Source organism: Cryptotermes secundus, unplaced genomic scaffold (assembly GCF_002891405.2).
Source record: "Cryptotermes secundus unplaced genomic scaffold, Csec_1.0 scaffold235, whole genome shotgun sequence".
Lineage (NCBI taxonomy): Eukaryota > Metazoa > Arthropoda > Insecta > Blattodea > Kalotermitidae > Cryptotermes > Cryptotermes secundus.
Genome location: NW_019723301.1, coordinates 697,463 through 719,102, shown reverse-complemented (window position 1 = coordinate 719,102; position 21,640 = coordinate 697,463). Strand labels below are relative to the sequence as shown.

Genomic DNA, 21,640 nt, shown 5'->3' with positions numbered 1-21,640 from the left:
ATACCGGATTCGCCCAAGGAACTTAGCAGGGAGCTCAGTGGGCCCTGATGCTCGGTGACTAATATGATGAGGCAATACCAGTTCGAAGGCTATACACCTAGCCAAACACACTGATAAATCCGCCCACTGGCCCCCCATTCGCTCGCGCTCGGCTCTGATCACGAGCTACCGGTTGGCATGAAGATCGACGGCTTGGATCCTGTGTCACTTCAGATCCCGAAGAAGGTCCTTTCAGTAGGTAGTATTCGTGTGAAATTCCCCTAATCTAACAGTGACAACTAACCTCACAAGCATACAAAAATATTGGTAAAGAACATAACCTGCAGAATTCTAAAAAGAATAACACTACAAACTGTATAAAGAAGAGAAGAGGATGTCATTTCAGTAAGTGCTTAGCTCTACAGCAAATAATCGTTAATAACGAGATATTACGTTATGTTTTAACAGTGTTTCCTATAACGACAAACTTGATGTATTTCTTAGTATATTAAATATTTAAATAAAAAAAAATAATGGGGTTTTGCGTGACAGGAAAGGGCAAATTCAGGAGCACGCCTCGTTTTCTTCACATACAGTATATTGTTAGCTTTTTCCTTGTGGGATATACAACTGTATTGAGTTACTGTCCCGGAGCTAGAGGTTTTCCTCTGCGTCGATGGGGAGTTTTATTTTTCTGCTTTTCATGCGTTTTCACATTAAATCGCCTGCGTGCTTTATAGATACTCGCTTAACAAAAGCGGTGACACGAAGGTTACTGGTGACCGTTCAATCTACTGGTGAAGTGTTTTCTTGTTCGATAATTTCTTTGTTTTTATGTGCTCAGCGTTATCTCTTGTTTGTGCTCAGAATCTGTTGCAAGGTTCATTTTGGAGTGTGTGTTTAATGGTGCGAGCGCTTTAACTTTGTGTAACTTATCCTCTCCAATTAATTCATGCGCACTTAATCATATGCTAAAATTATGAGATGGGATACCAGCTCACACTCACTTTTTCTTGTCATTAGTTCTCTTGATGCTTAAAATAGAAGTGTATGAAAGGATTCATTACAGAAGTGACTGATTAATTATAAATATGTACAGCTGCTAGATAATATCCTGTGCTAATGCTGTGTTAGCCGGTCACGGTAGCCGAGCGGTCTAGGGCATGCACTGTTTTCGCTCGCTCGGAAGCCGAAATCGTGGGTTCGAATCCCACTCAGGGCATGGATGTTTGTGTGCGTTTTTCTGTGTTTGTCTACAGGTAGAGGCCTTGCGACGAGCTGATCACTCGTCCAAGGAGTCCTACCGTATGTGTTAGATCTAGAAAAACCGAAGTGAACGGAGTTCATGGAGGTAGGCCTAGGCCCACTGGGGCTGTAGTGCCAAGGAAAAAAAAAATGTTGTGTTAGCCGGTCACGGTAGCCGAGCGGTCTAAGCCATGTACTGTTTTCGCTCGCTCGGAAGCCGGGATCGTGGGTTCGAATCCCACTCAGGACATGGATGTTTAGTTTGTGTGTGTGCGTTTTTCTGTGTTTGTGTACAGGTAGAGGCCTTGCGACGAGCTGATCACCCGCCCAAGGAGTCCTACCGAATGTGTAAGATCTAGAAAAACCGAAGTGAACGGAGAAGTTCATGGAGGTAGGCCTAGGCCCACCGGAGCTGTAGTGCCAAGAAAAAAGAAAATGTTATGTTGAATAATTCTAACAGTTCTAAAATCGTAACCCTTGCCAACAGCTGCTACCTAGTGTTAATGCATTCTAGATTAAACTGATACAATATTGCGCCAATGTCACATGTATCGACTTCCTGTTCGCTTTAATCCAAATACATTTTGAGACTGAAGTAATTTATTAAGACTAATGCATTTCCCCCCTCGTTGGTGGCTCCACCTAATCGTGGTGAGGGGGTTTGAGTATGCCAAGGACCCTGAGAGCTATACCAGCGGTAGCGTAGCTACTGGCAGGGCCTCCCTTGCTGGACAGGTCAAAGGGTAGGCATCAGACGAAGAGAGACACCAAAAACTGATGCCGGAAGCAGCGTCATCAGCAGCGACTTGAAGCACAGAGTAAATAATGCTCGAGATGGTTCAAGTTCGTATAGCAACAGGCGTGACCAGAGTGGTTTGAACGCCTATTGTACTGCGATGTGGAAAGCAAATGGAAAAACTACCACATTATCAATTTTCCTGGATAGTCTCTTTCCAAAACCAGAGATACCATGTATGCGAGATGTTTCATTTGACGGAGAAAGCTCTGGATCGCGTCAGGTGGAGGAACTGTTTTGGAAGAGACTGTGGACCTGTCGTCTTGACAGATTACTGATGAATGAATGAATGAATGCATTTCGAGGATAAACACTTTAAGATATTAGTGCTGACACAATTCTCTAAGGTTTACTGTACTGAAATCAAGCGGAACTCCATAAATTAAATATTATTAGTTCTGAGTTTCAAAATACTTTGGTACTTTGCATGGGTATTTCATTTTAAGCAATCCCATCACTAGGAATTTGTTTTCTTTTATTGCTAGTGGGGTGGGACTAAGTCCCTTGCACTGCGGCCACTTCTGGCCTGTTGTACCAGCCCCAGATGACAGGTGAGGGTGATTGTGGAGCAATTGGTGGAATGAAGATTGGCAGGGGAAGCCGAAGTACTCGGAGAAAACCTGCCCCAGCTCCACTTTGTCCACCACAAATCCCACTTGACCAGACCCGGGATCGACCACGGGCCGCAACGGTGGGAAGCCAGTGACTAACTGCTTGAGCTATGGAGTGGCCAGAAATTTCTGTTGGTGAAATTATAATTAAAGATACTGAGGATTTAGGTATTCTTTCTTTCCAGTTGGCTGTTCTATAAACATGCTTGAAGCTGTGTAACCTAATAAATTTATTTATGGCCCAAAATCTTAACCTTGCTTCGGAATAGTCATATATTTCATTTGTGTGGGAGCTTCACACGTTAGTTTTAGGGTAACTGCTTTCTCTTCCCAAGGCGTTACTAACGTACATATTAAACATCTTTCTCCGTTTGTCTGTTACATTACATGGGTGCTTATTACAGTTAATTTATAAACAAAATTTACCTTAAATATTGTGTTTCCTTATTGTGTTTTATTGATTACTGAAAGCATTAGTAATTTTTTTAGCGAAAGTGCTTTTTGAAGCATAAAAATGGTTTTGGGTTTAATGGTTATTCTGTTTCGTGAGTTTTATGTTAATTTCTTTCACTGTTATCGTATTCCATATGAAGGTACGTCCAAATAATTATAGTTCGCATATGTTTTCTTATTTGCAATTCTGTTGGCTGTATATGAACGCACATGCCTCTTTGACAGGCTATGCCACTTTACTTGAGCCAGATGATGCTGAACCTTATGTAGCAAAATTATTCTTGTGAAGTTGTATTATATGCTTATTAAAGGTAAAGTTGTAAAGTTGTTCTGTGATTAATTAATTATGTACCACGTCACGAAGACGTGTTTTGGAGTTGAGGTAGAGCTTCACAATTCTCGACTCCAGCACTAGATGGGGTGAGTGGTCAACTTCACGCCCCTGCCGCTTTACCCCCGTGGAAAGAGCCTCCGGTGCCCATTGGACAGGAGGCTGGGTGGGCCTCAGAACCGGTCTGGGCGACGCGGAGAAAAGGCAAATCTTCCCATTACCGAGAATTGAACACCGGCACTCCAGCCCGTAGCTATCACTACACCGACTTAGCTACTCCAACTCCATATGCTTATGAAAGCTTTCCATTATTAGTGCTGGAGGTATTTATTGCCTTTGGTACTTCTCAAAACAGGAACGACCATGGCTCCCAGTCCTTGCGGCGTCTTCCAGCATAGAAATGCCATGTCAATGCTGAATAGGACCTGTTCCGACGGTGTCATTCGCCGCAGGTGATGTTTTAATATCTATCCTTGTACACCAAAAAGTGGTTCTCACTGCTATAAGAATTACTGAAATGCGGGTCATATTGGTCCTTGATTTTACATTATGAGCTGTTCGCTCCCCTCGCCATTTCATACTTGGATATATCCTTTGAACTGACAATTTCCTCACAGCTTTGAAACTTCCTGTTAAAGGTAAACGGTACAGTTGTCCCTAATTAAGCACAACGCCATGAAGACGCCGGCGGAGTGGATGTATGGATCCACGTGTTTTCGATCTGGGCACTAATTGGAGGTGAATTAGTCAGCTTCATTGCCAGGCCGATTTTACCCCGGGGAACGAGCCCCCAGTGTCCATGGGAGGGCCCCAGAACCGGTCTAGATGACGCGGAGAAGAGAAAAATCTTGCTCCTATCGGGATTCGAACTCCTCGAGAGGAACCAGCGTGAGCAGGTGCTGTCTGTCAGCACCTGCTCACGTTGGTTCCTTGCTCGCCGATTTTCTTCTTTTTTCTTTTACCCTGAAGGTGGAGGCGATACGTTCCTCTGAAACGTCGGTTAACACAATATCTACACGGCGCCACATCCCAGAAGACGGCTTTCTTCATAGTCACCGCCGTGAAAACCTCAAATCTTACAAAACGAAGTTGTTTAAGGTAACTAAAGGTTTACACTGAAATTTGGGCTGTTACAGACCAATTAATTTTCGCCCCCCCCCCCACAATGTTGTTTGAGGATCTTGGCTTTAGTTGCCTATACAGCGCCTCCATTTCTCTCTCCTCTTGCACAATGCTTCAGCATTGCGGCTCTATTTTCGGTATCGGCCGGTTTTATGCTCCAAATGACTGGTAAACGCTGGGTCTTCCAGAAGCTTCGACGCTATCTAGTCTCGACATCGAAAACGTCGTTAAATAGCCAAAATAAAAAGAAAACTTTCACCACGCGTTTAGCGACTTTTCCGGATTCATGTTGGGCATGCGTATTTGTGAATTCATTTTGCGTCTGCGCAGCGGACTGCGTTCCTGTTGGCTCACTAGACTCATTCTGGTTCTCATTATGAGCAGTGCCCCTACGTCACTTTAACTGGCCCTCCCACGAAGGGGTTATTAGTTTTAATTAGTTTCTTGAGGTGGGGTGAGACTGAGTCCACTTGGTACTGCGGTCACTGTTCGGCCTATTGTACCAGCCCCAGATGGTAGATGATGATTGTGGAGCGGTCGGTGAAATGAGAATTGACAAGGGAAACCGAAGTACTAGGAGAAAATATGTCCCAGTGCCATTTTGTTCATAAATCTCACATGACCTGACTTGGGCTCGAACCCGTACCGCCGCGGTGGGAAGGAGGCGACTAACCGCCTGAGCTATGCCACGGCCACGAAGGGGTTATTTTATAGTGGTCTGGAGGAAGGGGAGGGTGAACGTGTGGGCAATTTTAACAGCCTGAAGCTGGAGCCACACGAGCGCACAAAATGCGTCCGTTGTAACGATCGTCGTGACGTCCGTTGTAGAAATAAACAGTAGAGGCGAATGCTACGCTTTCTTCTCGCTCCATTGCAGACAAAAAACTACGCATCGCATTCAGCAACTGTGTGGTGTCCTCAGCAACGTCCGTCATAAAGTACGTTCGTTACAACGGACGCATTTTGTGCGCTCGTGTGGCCCCAGCCTAAGGACTACTGATTAAAACTGTTTAAATGATTTAGTGGCACTAATCATTAGACAGGTACAATTAACTACCTTCTTGTAAGCACGCTCACAATCGGAGCAGCTATTAAATTCGATCCGTCCTACACTCTGTGGGCATGAAAGAACTCAGAACTCCTGAATGAATTTCCATGAAACCTATTATTGGGGAGTTTCTATAAAATGTGTCGACATGATTCACTTTTGGTTAGCATTAGACAGAGGAGCTATTTCAAGGACATAGCGGCTCCGGTCTAGAAAACCGAAATTAACGAGCCGTGGGGATTCACTGCGCTGACCAAGCGAAACCCTCTATCCGCTAACGTTAGCACTAACTTCGCCGACAAACGACGATCGCTCGCTCTGTCGGTATAGTTCGCTTGCTTACTAAAGCCACTGAGTTTTTTGTTTTATTAGACAGATAGAGCAGACCCTTTACCTCAAGACCTACATTCGTGTATGTGCATATCTCGTTAAATATTCCAATGACATGTGTTTGGAATACAAGCTGTAGTAAAAAATGAAACATATTTTTGGTCCAATGCCTATTTCGGTGAGTCTTATCGGTTTTCGAGTCAATTAAAAGATATTCCTTGCATACATTTCTTCGAAATTGGTTCAAAGAGTGCTATATTCTGGGACGTGACGCCGTGTAGTCCTGTAGAAGTCCACGGCCTTTCGGAGAAACATGATGCCTACATTTTTAGGCCCAAGAGTATGACAAACAGGAAGCAGGTGACAAGCACAGCTTTGCTTTGATTGACGCCTGCGTCTTGCTAGTTTCTTGCTACTTTGGTTGCTATGACCTTCCGCCGTTTCTTGAGTCAAAATGTTGCGACAGTATCATAAATAAATCTCGACTACTTCCTTCCGAACTCGATATTCGTAACTGTCCCGCTGCTGAACACTACTATTTAACACATATTATTGACAAAGCAACTTTAAATAAAGAACTATGCAGACTTACCTAAACAGACAAAAATGTTTGAATTATTCGGTTAATTAACGACACTATGCACTTTATTGTATGTAGAATTGGACTGGAAGATTTTCACAAGTAGCGAGTAAGTAAGGGTTTATAGATGGGCAGTTGTGCATCTGAAAGCACTATCCCGATAATATCCAGTACAGACTGAGCAAAACCTTGATAAACCTAAGTCAGGGCAGCTAAGATTCGAATGGGACATCTCATGAATACAATTATAAAGCGTTTCACGATATACTATATGTCTTGGGGCTTGCCCAAGTCTACAAGGGTAGCCATCACGACAAGGAACGTAATAGATCCAACATCAGAGGACGCCGAAGAACAACAAGACCTTCAAAAGTGAAAGTGCAGTCAATGTGATGAGTTGAAGTTTATTTCATGAACTTTTTAACCAAGTGGTAATAACTAGCTACAGTGAACTAAATTTTAAATTTTAACTTTTAACATTTGTATTTTTAACTTATATTTTATAAGAAGAACTTGACACATATTATTTGAGCGTGGACCTGAACAGGATACAGGATCAAAAATAAGTGGAAAAACGAATGTGATTGGGTGTGATTGTGCAACTGTGTTCGTACACCTGAGGATGACCTCTTGAGGTCGAAACATGTAGTGTGACAGTAAATAAAAAACGTGTTGTGTGGACGGTAAAATTAACTCTAATATTCTACAAGGGTAGGCCGATCTTCATCAAATCAGCTACAGCATATACGCCAAATTTAATTTATTTGTGCTACTCACACGTACATGGGTCCAAAATGGTTAACTGCCTTAACGACCTGAAATTTTGGAAAACTGTAAAATTAACAACAGGAAAGACGTGCGTGAAATGTACTTTGTGTAAATACAGATGTGCCTAGCTGGCGAAACGTCAGATATGTGATTAGTTAGGAAGTCTCACAAGGAACTCGAGAAAGAACAGAGCATCATTTCCAAAATGGATCAATTCACGAACTGTTTCCTTGAAGGATAGAATACGTCAGCTTATATGCTACATTCCAGTTCTTGCAGCATGAGTTTCTGCCTTACAGGTACGTGTTTCTTTGTCTTTCCATGTGGTCACTAGAAACTAGAAATCCCAACGCAGTTAAACATTTACAGATTTCACAAATCATCATCAAACATTCTGAAAGAAATGGCAACTAGTGCATGTAACTTAACTAGGTAAATGGAACAGAAAACGTAAGCTTTTTAAAACAAGCAAAATCTCAAAATACATGTCGTTTTTGTGTGAGTTCGCCTTAGAATACAGAGTGACCAAAAAACAGTCAAATGCTTACTAAACGGTACACTAAAACACGTTAGAAATTTCTTTATTATTTACTGAATTACAAGAATTGTTCGAAATGAGATTCTCCATGTTCAAATCACAACGCCGTGATACTGTTCTGCAATTGACTAGCAGGTTTAAATCTGTAATACTTGCATACAAAAATATCCATCATTACGCCAGTTTTAGACAAATACCTTGAAGGACTTGGCATGCGCGCGCCCGCCCACACGCACACCCGAGAGGAACACAAGAAACACAGCGTGGTACGGAGGCACAGTCTTCAAACTCAGACTACACGGCCAATAAAATGCTGAAGGGTGGACACTCGCGCAGGAAGGAAAGTTGGAAATGTTGCAGAGGTGATGGGGTGAGACCTACTCAGAAGTGTGCAAAATACAGCCATCGAATGAATTCAAACCCGCTCGAATGTTCAGACATCATTAACAACGCGGCCAGTATTTTCTCATACATACTGCACAGAAATGAATCGACAGTGATTATGACGATAATGACAATGACGACGATCATAATGTGTATACTTATTCTGACGGCTATTAACGTTTTGGGTTCCCTTCCATGTATCTGATTTCTTTCGTTCACAGTGCCTGGAACTAGATATGAGGACGTGGTGGAGTGGATGACACTTCTGATTCCATTTATTGCATCCCTTAACTTGATAAAAATATGGTTTAGGATGTCTTGTCCATTGGACATGACTCAGTCACAAGCCTGTACTTATTGAACATATGCATTTATTGCAGATTATGTATAATAAATGTGTGAAAAAAATAACACTGTAACATGATACGTGAAAGGCGGAATAGTGCAGCTAGAAGAAATTGTCACTGCTAGGCAATGGCTCGGTAAACATCTGTTCGCGGCAACGGATACACACGAGACAACAGAAGAACTGTTGGAAGCGGTGTTATCTGTGCGGTACGTGCCGAGGCTATATACCGATCCCGACTCGAAATTACCCTACCTTTCGCGTGACTAGACTGCTGTTGTAGCAGGAGCTCTACTGAGCCTGGAATGACAGAGACCTTGTATATGTTGCATATACATATATTTAATAACATGTGAAACGTAAAATTGCACATACTGACAACATACTCATGCTGCTGTGACTCTCACAAACGACACACCCGTCCTCTCGTCAGAGAGAGCGCCCCACAACAAACCTGCAACTGTCTGACTGTAATAAAGATCTGGTCTTAAGCCCTAGATAGTTGCTTTATTCCAAGACAGACTGGCCGACTGACCGTCGGTCGTAACATAACTTTGATTTTGATTACCCTACCTACCTACCTACTCACTTATCTACCGCCACATTTTTTGGCAGTCATGAGAAAGAAAAACATGGCCGTGAGTTCCTCGGGACGCAGAACCAGACCAGCTGAAATTTACCCGAAGCCGAATTACCATTCCCACATGAGTTCGTATTCGGAACCTTACTGGTTGGGTTGTTTACGCCATACTACTGCTACGTCTGCCGCTTTTGTGCCTTATATGTATCAAGGAACGGTACTTCTGAGTGTCACGTGTACTCGAAAACAGTATAATCTAATGAATCATATACACTTACTGAACTTTGTACAAGTAATCAACCTTATGACGCTAACCTTCTACACCAGTGATGTTGGACCAGGAATAGGTCTTTGTTGTGCTGTGACGTCACACTGGTATAATAAATAAAGCGCGCGGCAAGCTGGTGCCGAGCACAGTTCAACTCAGAAAGCGGGAGCGATAGAAATGCGTAGAGACTTCACACGTTTTACTCTACAAGCATATAACTTATTTTCAAGTTATCATCCTCACTGGACACATTGTTGTTTAGTGACTCTAATGTTGAGTTACTATTATACAGGCTATTCTGTAAATTAACATTTTTTACTCTAATTAAATTCACTAACAAACTACGAGCTTGTTGAATGGCGATAGTGTCGTATAAATACGTAAACGTTATCATTAAACCTATCTGTGATACAAGAACCAAGTCTTCGCTTTCCTAGTTTTTACCGTATACTGACATCTGTCAACATGAAGAGGTATGTATAAAGTTATATGTTTTTATTATTAGTTCGCAGCAGGAAAATTGGGTCCAACAAATCGAGTTTGTGAATGTTTCGTTCGCGAATAATTTGCTTCATTAGGCCTAGAAGTTAATAAGTGTTGTTAACAACTTAGCGTCTGTCGTGCTGTATTTTACAGAATTTTTAGAACTTTAGTTCCTTGTCTACTTCATTCTGAAAAATGTGTACTTAAAAACGAGGAGGGTGCCGTCGGTTGCGCAAGTTACCCAAAACTTTGTTTCTGTTTTCATTTTCCTTTTCGATTGAATATTTCTGGGAGATTTCCTTTTCGATTGAATATTTCTGGGAGATTTTGCACAGTACGCGAGTGTGAATCAATATATACGTAATACTCCACTACAGACGATGGATTTCACCGAAGTTTTGTATTTAGACTTCGTGCTAACATTTATTCAGTTTCCCATTACAACAGCACAACATGACTTCTATTTTACGAGGATGTAAAGACGTTTCGAGACGTGCACCAATAAATGTAGAGTTGGCTGAAAAATATCGCATGCCTAAAGTCGTGGAAGATGATTATATTATCTTGTAGGCTTATATTTTTCACGAAAAGCCAATTTTTCAAATACCAAAGTGGATTTCATTATTATTTGCATAGGAAACTATCTTTCGTGCTCTTATTGCTTACAGTTTTTCCGTTTGTTTAATTCAGGCCAATAATTTTGATTAGACAGTTCAATAACATATTTAAAATCGTATGAGAATTTAAAAGAGATTTTGAATCATATTTCGTCGTGGCTCTGAGTTCTGTATGCGTCTGTTTTTTGTTGTTGTTGTTGTTGTTGTTGTTGTTGGACAAACAAAATTTTGGGGCAAAAATGTAATTTCGTTCTGAAATTTGTTTTATTCTTCCACCGAATGCATCTATTATTCGCACCATAGTACACATAGACCTTTGCCACTTCACTCATTAGATGATTTGCAATAAATTTTACTTTAAGTATGTTTTCATTTCTTGTGTAATTGCAGCACAAGTGTGGCAGTTGATGTGGAGAGTAAGGCTCTTGTGGAGAGTGAACATGAAAAAAATGCCACCATTGTTGAAGTGAGACGCCCAGGCTTCAACAATGAAGCAAAACTGGATAGGGGTAGTGCCCTCAGACAGGTAAGGACATGTAAGATTTGAGGTTTTCACGGCGGTGACTATAAAANTGCTGCAAGGCACAGGAATGTTGATGCATTACAGAAGTGAGATGAACTGCACATGTATATGCATTATTTAACTTAGTGTGGCAGGTTGAAATTTAAATAGAAATTTAGCTTTGCTCAAAGGCATCAGAATTTTAGGAGTTCAGCTGCAACTAGCTGTCACCTAGCGAATGGAGGCTTAGTAGAGGAAAGGGGATTTATCTTTCATTACCCTTTCTAGTAAATAACTATGATATTCATCAGATGAGGCTGGAAAAATCACCCCTGCCAGCTGATCATAAATGGCCACCGAGTGAAAGTCAGCATGATAATTCATGCTTCACATTATCTGCCGGTTGAAAATTGCTGATACTATAGTTCTGTGCTTTGTCCCTATTTAAACACTACAGCATGAAGGCATATGGGGAAGTGGTTTCCTTGACTAGATGGAGGTTAATGGTCAGCTTCACGCCCAGGCTGCTTTACCCCGGGGGAAAGGCCCCCTGGTAACCGTTGGGTAGGAGACCGGGTGGACCCCAGAGCCGGTCTGGACTATATGGAGAGTCAAACATAAAATATGCTGTGGCCATGAAAATCATGCTAGAAGTGTTACATGCAATGTGACGTATGTAACATGCATTAGATTCAAGGCATGAAGATATTTACTTGTATGTCTGAATAATTCAAAATAAATTGTACAGTAAGAAACTGGAGGGGCAACACAACAGAATTTGTTCCTGCATCTATGCATAGTTTATATGACTAAGGAAAAAGTTGGATATTGTCTTAAAGGTTTAGATATTTTTAAGCCGAAAGCAATGTTTTGGTTGGGTACACATCAATTAGCCTATTCTACATTTTTGAAGCATAAAATGGACGTTATCTTAAGAAAGTAAAACTCAAACAAGTGAAGGCAGAACTGAGGTAAAATCATACCTTTAAAAATTACCCATACAGTATAAGGTAAGAATGTAATTACCATATAAATTTGAACATAAGATGCGCATTTTACACACATTTTCCCGCTGAAAAACTGAGGTGCATCCTAAATTCGAGGGCAACTTATATTTGAAGTAATATGATATTTTATTTGGATGATTTACGAACAGAAGGGTTGATATGTATCTCTCTGTATCCTAACATAATAGAAACAGAATCTGTGTGGTTAAGTAACCCCCACTACTGCCACGGTTTAAGATGTACACGGTGTGTCCAGGATCCGTTAGGACTATTTTTTTTTTTTTGCCCTGCAATGCCATCTGTTGGCGAGTTGTGACGTTAAGTTTCTTGAAGTTTCAGCTGTGGCTGTCTATAATTTCAAAGCGCAAGCATCCCTGCATCATGTGTTCTGACTTTGAATGTAAAAGTACTGTTCTAACGCTCGTCGGAAAATGGCGGTTGAACAGGGAGCCAACAGCAAATTTTGTTTGAAGTTAGGCAAAACAGCCGGAGAAGCGTATGAAATGATGAAAGGTGTGTACGGTAGTGATTGTTTGAGCCGCTCGAACATTTTTCGATGGTATGCTGTATTTCATGACGGCAGGGAGGACCTTCAAGACGCTCCACGTGCATCAAAGCTGAGAACAAGTCGCACTGAAGAAAATGTGAAAAAAGTGACCGAAATCCTTGCATCAGACAGATGTGTTTCTGCAAGACTCAGAAAGGAGCTTTTGGGAATACCAAAAAGTACTGTGCATCAAATTTTGACCGAGGATTTGGGCAAACGGAAGGTCTGTGCGCGGTTTCTACCGCACACGCTGTCAGACGATGAAAAACGTGCCAGAGTGGAACACTGCAAAGACATGCTACGGTCGGCCCAAAGTGATACAAGATTTACAAAATCGATTGTTACCGGTGACGAGACATGGTGTTTTCAATATGAGCCTCTCATCAAGCGGCAGTGTGCAGCGTGGTTGAGCCCAAAGAAGCCGAAACCAAAGAAAGTGCGCATGCAAAAGAGTCGAGTAAAGACACTCCTAACCGCTTTCTTCGATTCCAAAGGAATCATTCACAAGGAATTTCTGCCAGAAGGACAAACAGTGAATTCTGATTATTATCTCGGAGCCCTCAATCGTTTGTGGGCGAGAATTCTTCGAATTCGATCTGAATATTGAGAGCAAGGTTCCTGGTCGCTCCTCCACGACAATACCCCACCCCACAAATCGAAGATCGTGCGTGATATTTTTGGCCAGAAAAGGGATCACAGTCCTTGATGATCCTCCATATTCGCCAGATTTGGCTCCAGCAGATTTCTGGTTGTTCCCAAAAGTTAAGTTGGCGATGAAAGGAGACCGTCACGACACCATCCAGGACATCCACAGGGAATCTACCGCAGTTTTAAATGCGATTCCACAAAAGGAGTACAGTGATTGTTTTCGAAAACTTTTCAATCGATTCCAGATATGTATTGATTCAGAAGGATATTCTTTTGAATAAAAAGAGTGAAATTTGAAAATAATTCACGTCTTGTATTTTTAATGAACACAGTCCTAACAGAACCTGGACACACTGTGTATGTCCAGTCCTCCATACCTATTATTAGAACATAGCTGAAGCACAGACACAACTTTACCTTACAAAAGTGCAACAGTACGCATGTAAGTCAAATCTTTAGTTGCTAGCTTCCCACCGCAGCGGCCCGGGTTCGATCCAGGATTTGGCCAAGTGGGATTTGTGGTGGACAAAGTGGTGCCGGGGCAGGTTTTCTCCAAGTACTTCGGTTTCCCCTGCCAATCTTCATTCCACCAATTGCTCCACAATCACCCTCACGTACCATATGGGGCTGGTACAATAGGCCAGAAGTGGCTGCAGTACAAGGGACTTAGTCCCACCTCATTAGCATAAAAAAAAAGTAAAATCTTGCAAACACTTCATACAGTGATTGCTGTATAATTGCAGAAACGTAAAACTGTGCATATAGGAACAAGGAATTATAAGCATCAACTCCTAATGCTTTATTTACAAAGAGGATTTTCTTCCTGAATAATATACACCGAATGCAGTGACCTCTTGCTTCATATTCAAGGAAGTGAAAATTTATATCTCTGCCTGCAGACTATCCACCAACAGTCTCCTCGACTGTTCCAGCCAGATGCTGGGAGAGTGAAATAGACCATTATACCACCCTCAGATGATGGATGAGGGAAATGGAGCATTTGGTAGAATGAGAATTGGCAGGGGAAGCCGAAGTACTCAGAGAAAATCTGCCCCATGGCCACTCTTACTTATTTACTTAGATATGGAACTGAGCCCTTCTTGAGGAGAAGCCAACTCTGCAGATACTCAAGAATTTCCCAGCATTTTATGGAACCCGCAGGTTCATTACCGTGTTCACAAGAGCCCTCCACTGGTCCCTATCCTGAGCCAGATCAATCCAATCCATACCATCCCATCCTATCTCTATAAGATCCATTTTAATATTGTTCACCCACCTACGCCTTGGTCTTCATAGTGGTCTCCTTCCTTCGGGCTTTCCCACCAATATCCTATATACATTCATCTCCCCCATTCGTGCTGCATGCCCTGCCCACCTCATCCCCCTTGACTTGATCATTCTAATTATACTTGGAGAAGAGTACCACATTGCCACTCTATCCATCACAAATCCCACACAAACTGACCTGGGACTGAACTAGGTTCCCATGTTGACAAGAAGGTGAATAATAGCCTGGGCTGTGACATGGCCAAATTAATGGGTGCTATTTGGTTTTAATTGGTTCTTTAAAAGATAAACGAGAATCACTGTCAGTTTTGTGTACACTATATATTGTTTATCTGATATGACATGGACTGCACAGAAAACATTGTAAGCAAGTTATATTGCTGCCTGTATATTCGTTGCAGCAGGAATGTGTTTATTGAGCCACTGCCTAGTAATGGTCATCTCTTCTGGCTTCGCTATTGTTAGGGAGACATATCAGGCAAAGAGAGCAAGATGATCTCATAAGCCTCCTTTCAGTTTTTAAAAAAATAAGGAAGTTAGGCTAAAAATGTACTTATCTTGTCAGAATTATTGGGTTTTTGTGTTTTGTCCATCATCTGGTATTATAAAAACTACAGAACACGTTTTGAAAACTGAATCTGTTTCCATCCTCAGGTGAGGGGGGGTGAGGGGGGGACATATTCTGTTGGGTCCCTTAGAAGAAGCTAATCTCAATCACAGGACCATCGGCAGAACCCTTGAGGAAATTATCTTCTGCCTGTTTCAGGTAATTGCAGCATTTGTGGCAAACTTGGGTACAATCAACACAGGTCTAGTGTTCGGATTCTCTGCAGTTGCAATTCCTCAACTCGAAGAAGCAGACAGCTTCATTAAAATTGATGAAGAGCAAGCTTCTTGGATAGGTAAGTACACAGATCAGGTACATTCATCGTATGACCTTCAAATGATGAGCACATATTTGTATATGCTACCTAACTTTATGAGGAATATTATGTATACCTATGCATCTCAACTTACTGGAGCAGACTGTATGAATGTAGGCACTATACAGTCATTTAAGAACAGGTTTTTGAAAGTATATGAAACTTGTAAAAATTTTCAGATGATTCTGGTAACAGTTGAGAAGCAACCAGGAAAATTATGAACATGTTATTTTGAAAGTGAGTCATACACAGCTATTACCCCTCTTCTTTTATATTTTATGGAATAGTGTTTAGTAGGAATGTATGTACAATGATTACACTGTACAAAACAAATGCTGTTAGGGAACTATAGGAGTATGATATGAACTAAAATACAATATTACTTATTTTTCAGCAAGTCTTTCATCTGTGTCAACTCCAATTGGCTGTATTCTGAGTGGCTACCTCATGGATCTTATTGGACGAAAGCGTACACTCATCATGACAGAAATTCCTCTCATAATTGGCTGGTTATTAATCTCGACTTCCAGTACTGTTGAAATGATATATGTTGGGAGGCTGTTAGTTGGACTTGGATCTGGCATGGTCGGTGCCCCTGCTAGGGTATATACAGGAGAAGGTATGTGAACTATCTTTACAGTACTAAAAAACCCATAGAGTGCATTTTTAAAACAATTTGGCCCAATCTTCACCCACAGACTATCTTGTAGTCCATTGTTTTTTAAACATTAACTGAAATTAGAGTGTAAATTAAAATTACTTTATAAGTCTGAAAGTTGTCCCTGTGCTTAATTAAGCACCACGCCATGAGACATATGGAGGAGCTGAGGTGCACCTCCACCTTTCTTAGGACTACATGGGGGTAAGTGGTCAGCTTCACATCCCAGATGCTTTAACCCCGGGAAAGAGCCCCTTAGATAGGAGGCTGGATGGCCCCAGAGCTCCTCTGGATACTGGAATAGAGAAGAATTCCTTTCTCTGCTGGGAATCGAACCCCGGCAATCCAGACCATAGCCCATCACTATATTGGATGTTTGTTTAATATTTCGTTAAAACATTTCATATGAATTAAATCTCCTAAATTTGAATTTATCTAAATATTGGTACCTTCATCACATACTTTTAGGTTCAACAGTTATAATCAGTCTAAAAGAGAGCAATATCGCCATAAACTGGTTATACAAGAAGCCAAAATTTCAGTGCCAGAAACTGTATTCTCTGTAATTAGTTCTAACGCTGTTAATTCCTTGCTGGTATCAGCAGCCATATGATCCAAATGGTTTCTTTAAAGAAACTATACTGCTATTTGTCCCTAGCTATGGAACTTTGCAAGAACATGTCCATGGTTTGTGTTCAGTGACCCAACCTCACCTGCGTGGAATGCTGTCCGCTTTGGCATCTGTTGGGGTATCGCTTGGGGTAACCATCGAGTATGCGCTGGGAGCCATTGTGACATGGACAGTGCTTGCTGGTATCAGTGCTGCAATACCCATTTTGGCACTTATCCTCATTGTATTCATGCCTGAGACCCCAAACTGGCTCTTGAATCATGGACGCACAGAAGAAGCAAGGGAGGCACTGAAAAAATTCAGGTAATAAAAACAAGTGTCATGGCTTCCATATATATTATGGCATTATGAACCAATGAATAAGTTAATAAAATCTGTTGAGTCATTAAAGTATAACTGCCTTATCCATCTTTCTTGTTTACTAGTTACTCAGTCTATATAATTTAAATAGCTCAACCATGCTATTTTGTTTAATTTAAACTAAAATCATTATATTAGAATATTATAAAATAGTGGAAAATGTGTATGTCATGTATATACCTATGACTTAATTTTTTGTGAGACATGGAATGCCTGTGGACAGATACTGAATTTATTAGAGGCAAACAAATAACCTTCACTACTGACACCAGTTTCGATAATTTCATTACCAAACTTTTATTTACAAGTAAATTTTGTAGGAAAATTTCCTTTCTCTTGTCATCTGTGACACCTGTGGGATCTCAAACCACCTCCCCATTTAAATACAGTCCACTGTGTGTTAGTATTAGCTATAACTTTTAAGTGCATTCTGTTTCAAACATTTAAGATAATGCATAAAACTGATATAAAATTATTTATAATCTTTTGGTATCTGTACAAGAACTGTCTTGACAACTCTGTGTATTATATTCTTGTTACAGGGGAGAAACATGTGATGTGGACAAAGAAATGGGCATTCTTGTAGATTTTGCTGCTAAGAACAATGTTGTACAGCTTAAGAGTTTTAAAGAAACTCTGCGAGCCCTTACAAGTCCTGCTGCACTAAAACCTTTTATAATCCTTTTCACATACTTCGGGATCTATCAGTTCTCTGGGGTTAATCCGGTTACCTTCTATGCAGTTCAAGTCTTTCAGGTATGGATATTATTTGTTCAAATGGACAACTGTAGTGAACACTTATAATTTTTTTGCATTAGGGACATCTCCGCTTTGTTAGAATTAGCTATCTTACATCAAGTTTAAATTTTCAACACACTCTGCTACAAGCAGCTGTTTAACATGTTCATTTCAGGTCATGAGTTCTTGCCTGATACATCATATTTCACTACTCATATTCATACTCTTAACTAATTCACTTCTACAGGGTCTCTGCAGTTTCTATAGAATCAATCAGTTAAACAACAGCATGCTTAAAATAAGTACGGGAATTCAAATTCTCAACCCCATTCAACCCCAGTCCAACCATAACTGACCATTCTCCTTTATCTTCCATATACTGTTTCCCTCTTTCACTCTTAACAGCGGAAAACTGCACAAAAATAATATCAGACTTTGCATGTTTAAAATATATTGTTAATTTTAGTATTCAAATTATGCAGTAGGCTTCCTATAACTACAGTAGTTGAAAAGGTTTATACCAAAGTTCATTTTTACAGCAGTTTACCTATTCTTTTAGGAATCTGGAGCTGAGATGAACAAATATTTGGCAACAGTGATCTTGGGCATTGTGCGGCTATTGTCTACCATTGCTGCTTGTATCTCCCTCCGCACATGTGGTAGAAGGCCACTTACTCTAATATCAGGTATTTATATGTCTACATTCTGTACCTGATCAATAAAAACAAATACAAGCAGAAGAGTATGGTCTTCTGGGTTATAGTATAGGGTAGTTCACAGACAAGGCTTTGTATGACTTTTTTTTAACTTTGGTCTTACAGCTATTGGCTGTGGACTGACAATGATTGGACTTGGTTCCTACATGTATGTAAGGGAAGGCTGGGTGGCAGAAGGTGTGCAACCAACAGCAACATGGATTCCTGTGGCGTGCATCTTTATTTTCACAGTTGCCTCTACACTTGGCTATCTGGTTGTGCCATGGGTCATGATTGGTGAAGTCTATCCTACACAGGTAAAATATTTTACTAGTACTCATATATTTACCTTGCATTTGACACTGATATGAAAAATGAGTTGTGAAACGTTTTTGACGATATCTGATGTAGAAGCAATCATAAAAGTTTTAGTTAAAAATAATCTTTCTGAATCTTATCAGTCACAGTTCATATATTTATGTAACATTTTAAACATTCATTATCGTATGAGGCTACGTTCTCTCAAGATATAAATAATCCACATAACTATGAAATTAAATTCTCTCTCAGTGTAAGCAGAATTAGCATCTGTTTTTAAAACTGTACTGATGTCACTTTCACCTTAGTAGAGCTTCAACTTGCGTATATTTTATGCAAACACTGATCTATTTATTCTTAACATTGAAGTTAAATAATGAGCTCTGAATCCCTCACAGATTATAATGTAAAATATTTAAGAAAAGAGCCTCTTTGCAGAGTAATTTTTTTCTTCAGCTTAAAGATCTCCTGTGTGCAAATAATATCACCAACTTATATGTAATTTAAAGATACTATATAAAATACATCACAAATGTTATTTGAACTTATACTGCACAATTAAATAGAAAAAATGGAGTTTTACTGATATACATCAAATAATTTATGCTCATAATTTGTGTTCCCTTTCCATACATCTGATACAGTTTTACAACTTGTCCTCTTAGTAATATATTGATGCTTATTTGATAAAAAAAGTGTACACTGAAGACAAAGCTACAAATTACAAATGAATATTTTGTGTTGCTGTTCATTGTCACTAATATTAGTCAATGAGGCATTACTTTCAATTCTCTGTGCATTTATTTATGACTGTCATTATATCACTGAAAATTTCACTGTATAGAAAACATATCAGGATATATTATTTCAGTTCTCCTTTACACGTTTTCTCTGGTATGTGTTTCACGCATCCCCTATTATTAAATTGTATATTTGTTGATCCAAGTTCCTTCTTTGATAAACTAAGAATATTTCAGACAAAGAGATTTAAAAGTTAAATTGCATTGGCTCTCTGATACTGGATAAAATTATGACAAATTAGCATACAAGATTTTTTTTGCAGGTGCGTGGAATTATAGGTGGCCTGACAACCTGCTCAGCCCATCTGTTTGTGTTCATGGTAGTGAAGACATTCCCTCTAATACAGCATATAGCCAGCAACCATGGATCTTTCTGGATCTATGGTAGCATCTCACTGTTAGGAACAATCTTCTTCTATTTATGCCTTCCTGAGACCAAGGGACGAACATTGCAAGAGATAGAGGACTACTTCTCAGGCCGAACAAAAACTCTTGGTGGCAAAGGAACTAAAACACTTCCTGGAAACAAGCCAAAGATCTTGGAAGCAGAGAAAGGGTCAATGCTTCCATAATTGCCTGTAAATACTCCAAGTCCAGCTCTATGGTGCTAGTACAATAGACTGACTGTGAAACTAAATTCAATTTTGCAGTTAGGGTTGTCATACTAAAGTGCGATAACAGTGCTTAAGAACACTCAAAATATGATTTTAAAGCCCTAAATATTCAACAGAGAACAATTCTTCTTCCTGTTGTCACTGTTCAATAGTAAACATGAGAGAAAAGGGATATTTGATATAGTTAATATTTATGAGACATAATTTCCTTGCTATATCAATAAGTTACAAAAATTTTCCTCAGTCCATAAATAATCAGCACAAACTTCTGTGTGGCACAGAGTGTCTAAAAGTAAAGAGAGGTGAGACCACAGTGTGTGCATTAAAATGTGTAAGGATTTTATTCCCATTGTAAATCCTACAAGTTCTCACATTTTACTTTAACATATATGACATTTCACAAAATATGAAGCAATAATTCACAGAACATTCAGTATTTAGAGAAGAATTACAATAACTTGTGTATCCAGCTGATGCACATGAAAGGAAGTTGAACAGTGATGAATTACACCACCTTAAAGGGACTACAGATTGAAACAAAATCAGGGTAGTGAATTGCAATAAGTAAACTGTTAATGAAGTCCTGAAATTGTAAATGGGTAACTAGAAGATATTCAGATATATTTTTTTCGTAGAACGAATAGTGACAATGTCCCTTTGTATGCTGTTAAAATTGTTTCATGTTAGGAATTGAGGAGATTAAAATAGTCTGCAGTGAGTGGCAACCCCAAGTACTAGTAACACTTCCTGTTAAGACTGACAATATTAATACAATACTAATTCACATGTAGCTTACATGAGATCCACTGAGGATCTGTAGAAAAATACAAAGCCTTAACCTATTTGTGATATTTTATGTAGGTTAATTTCTATGCGTTATGAAACTCTTTGACTGATATCATTAATAGGTAGCAATAAATTGTACAAGATATTAAGTTAGGTTATATATTTCATGTGGACTCAGTGGTAATGCAAATGCAATACCATAAAAATAATTTAGTAGTATTGAAAAATGTTGTATGTTACTTAAGTTTGTGAAAGATGTGAAGCCATGTTTAAGATATTCGTATGTGATAATATATCCTGTACTTTACATATTTTTTATATAGGATGAAAAGTATTTCTCTATTGTTGGACCTACTGAAATTACAGTATTAATGGCTGCTGTATACCATGTCTTTTTTTTAACAACTTGAATTATCCTTTCCAAACCATGCCATGGATAAGAGCTGCTTGTGCAATTTGGTTAAGTCTGGTATATCATAACATTCTCAGAGAGACTGTGTGTTTATGAGAGAACATTTTATTTTGTAGGAGAAATGTTATGACTTATTCTGTGTATTAGCGCTGTAACTCCCAATTCGCATGATTGAAAAGCAACTAGTATTTAGTTCAAAGATGGCAACATAGATTTAATTAAATTGGTACTGCTT

The 21,640-nt window shown here is 39.8% G+C and overlaps 1 protein-coding gene across 2 annotated transcripts; it reads left to right on the top strand.

The window, feature by feature from the left end:
* Positions 1-210: 210 nt before the first annotated feature.
* LOC111861708 (facilitated trehalose transporter Tret1-2 homolog) lies at positions 211-21,376 on the top strand. 2 transcript variants are annotated; one of them, XM_023846495.1, is made up of 9 exons: positions 211-384; positions 10,870-11,005; positions 15,237-15,372; positions 15,788-16,012; positions 16,751-16,985; positions 17,585-17,798; positions 18,340-18,466; positions 18,602-18,792; positions 19,857-21,376. In XM_023846495.1, the coding sequence occupies exons 1-9, from the start codon at positions 374-376 to the stop codon at positions 20,163-20,165; spliced, it is 1,584 nt and encodes a 527-aa protein (XP_023702263.1). In that variant the 5' UTR covers positions 211-373; the 3' UTR covers positions 20,166-21,376. The 2 variants fall into 2 exon arrangements, with proteins under 2 accessions (XP_023702263.1, XP_023702264.1); XM_023846496.2 differs by lacking the exon at positions 211-384 and adding an exon at positions 9,516-9,852.
* The last annotated feature ends 264 nt before the right edge of the window (positions 21,377-21,640 follow it).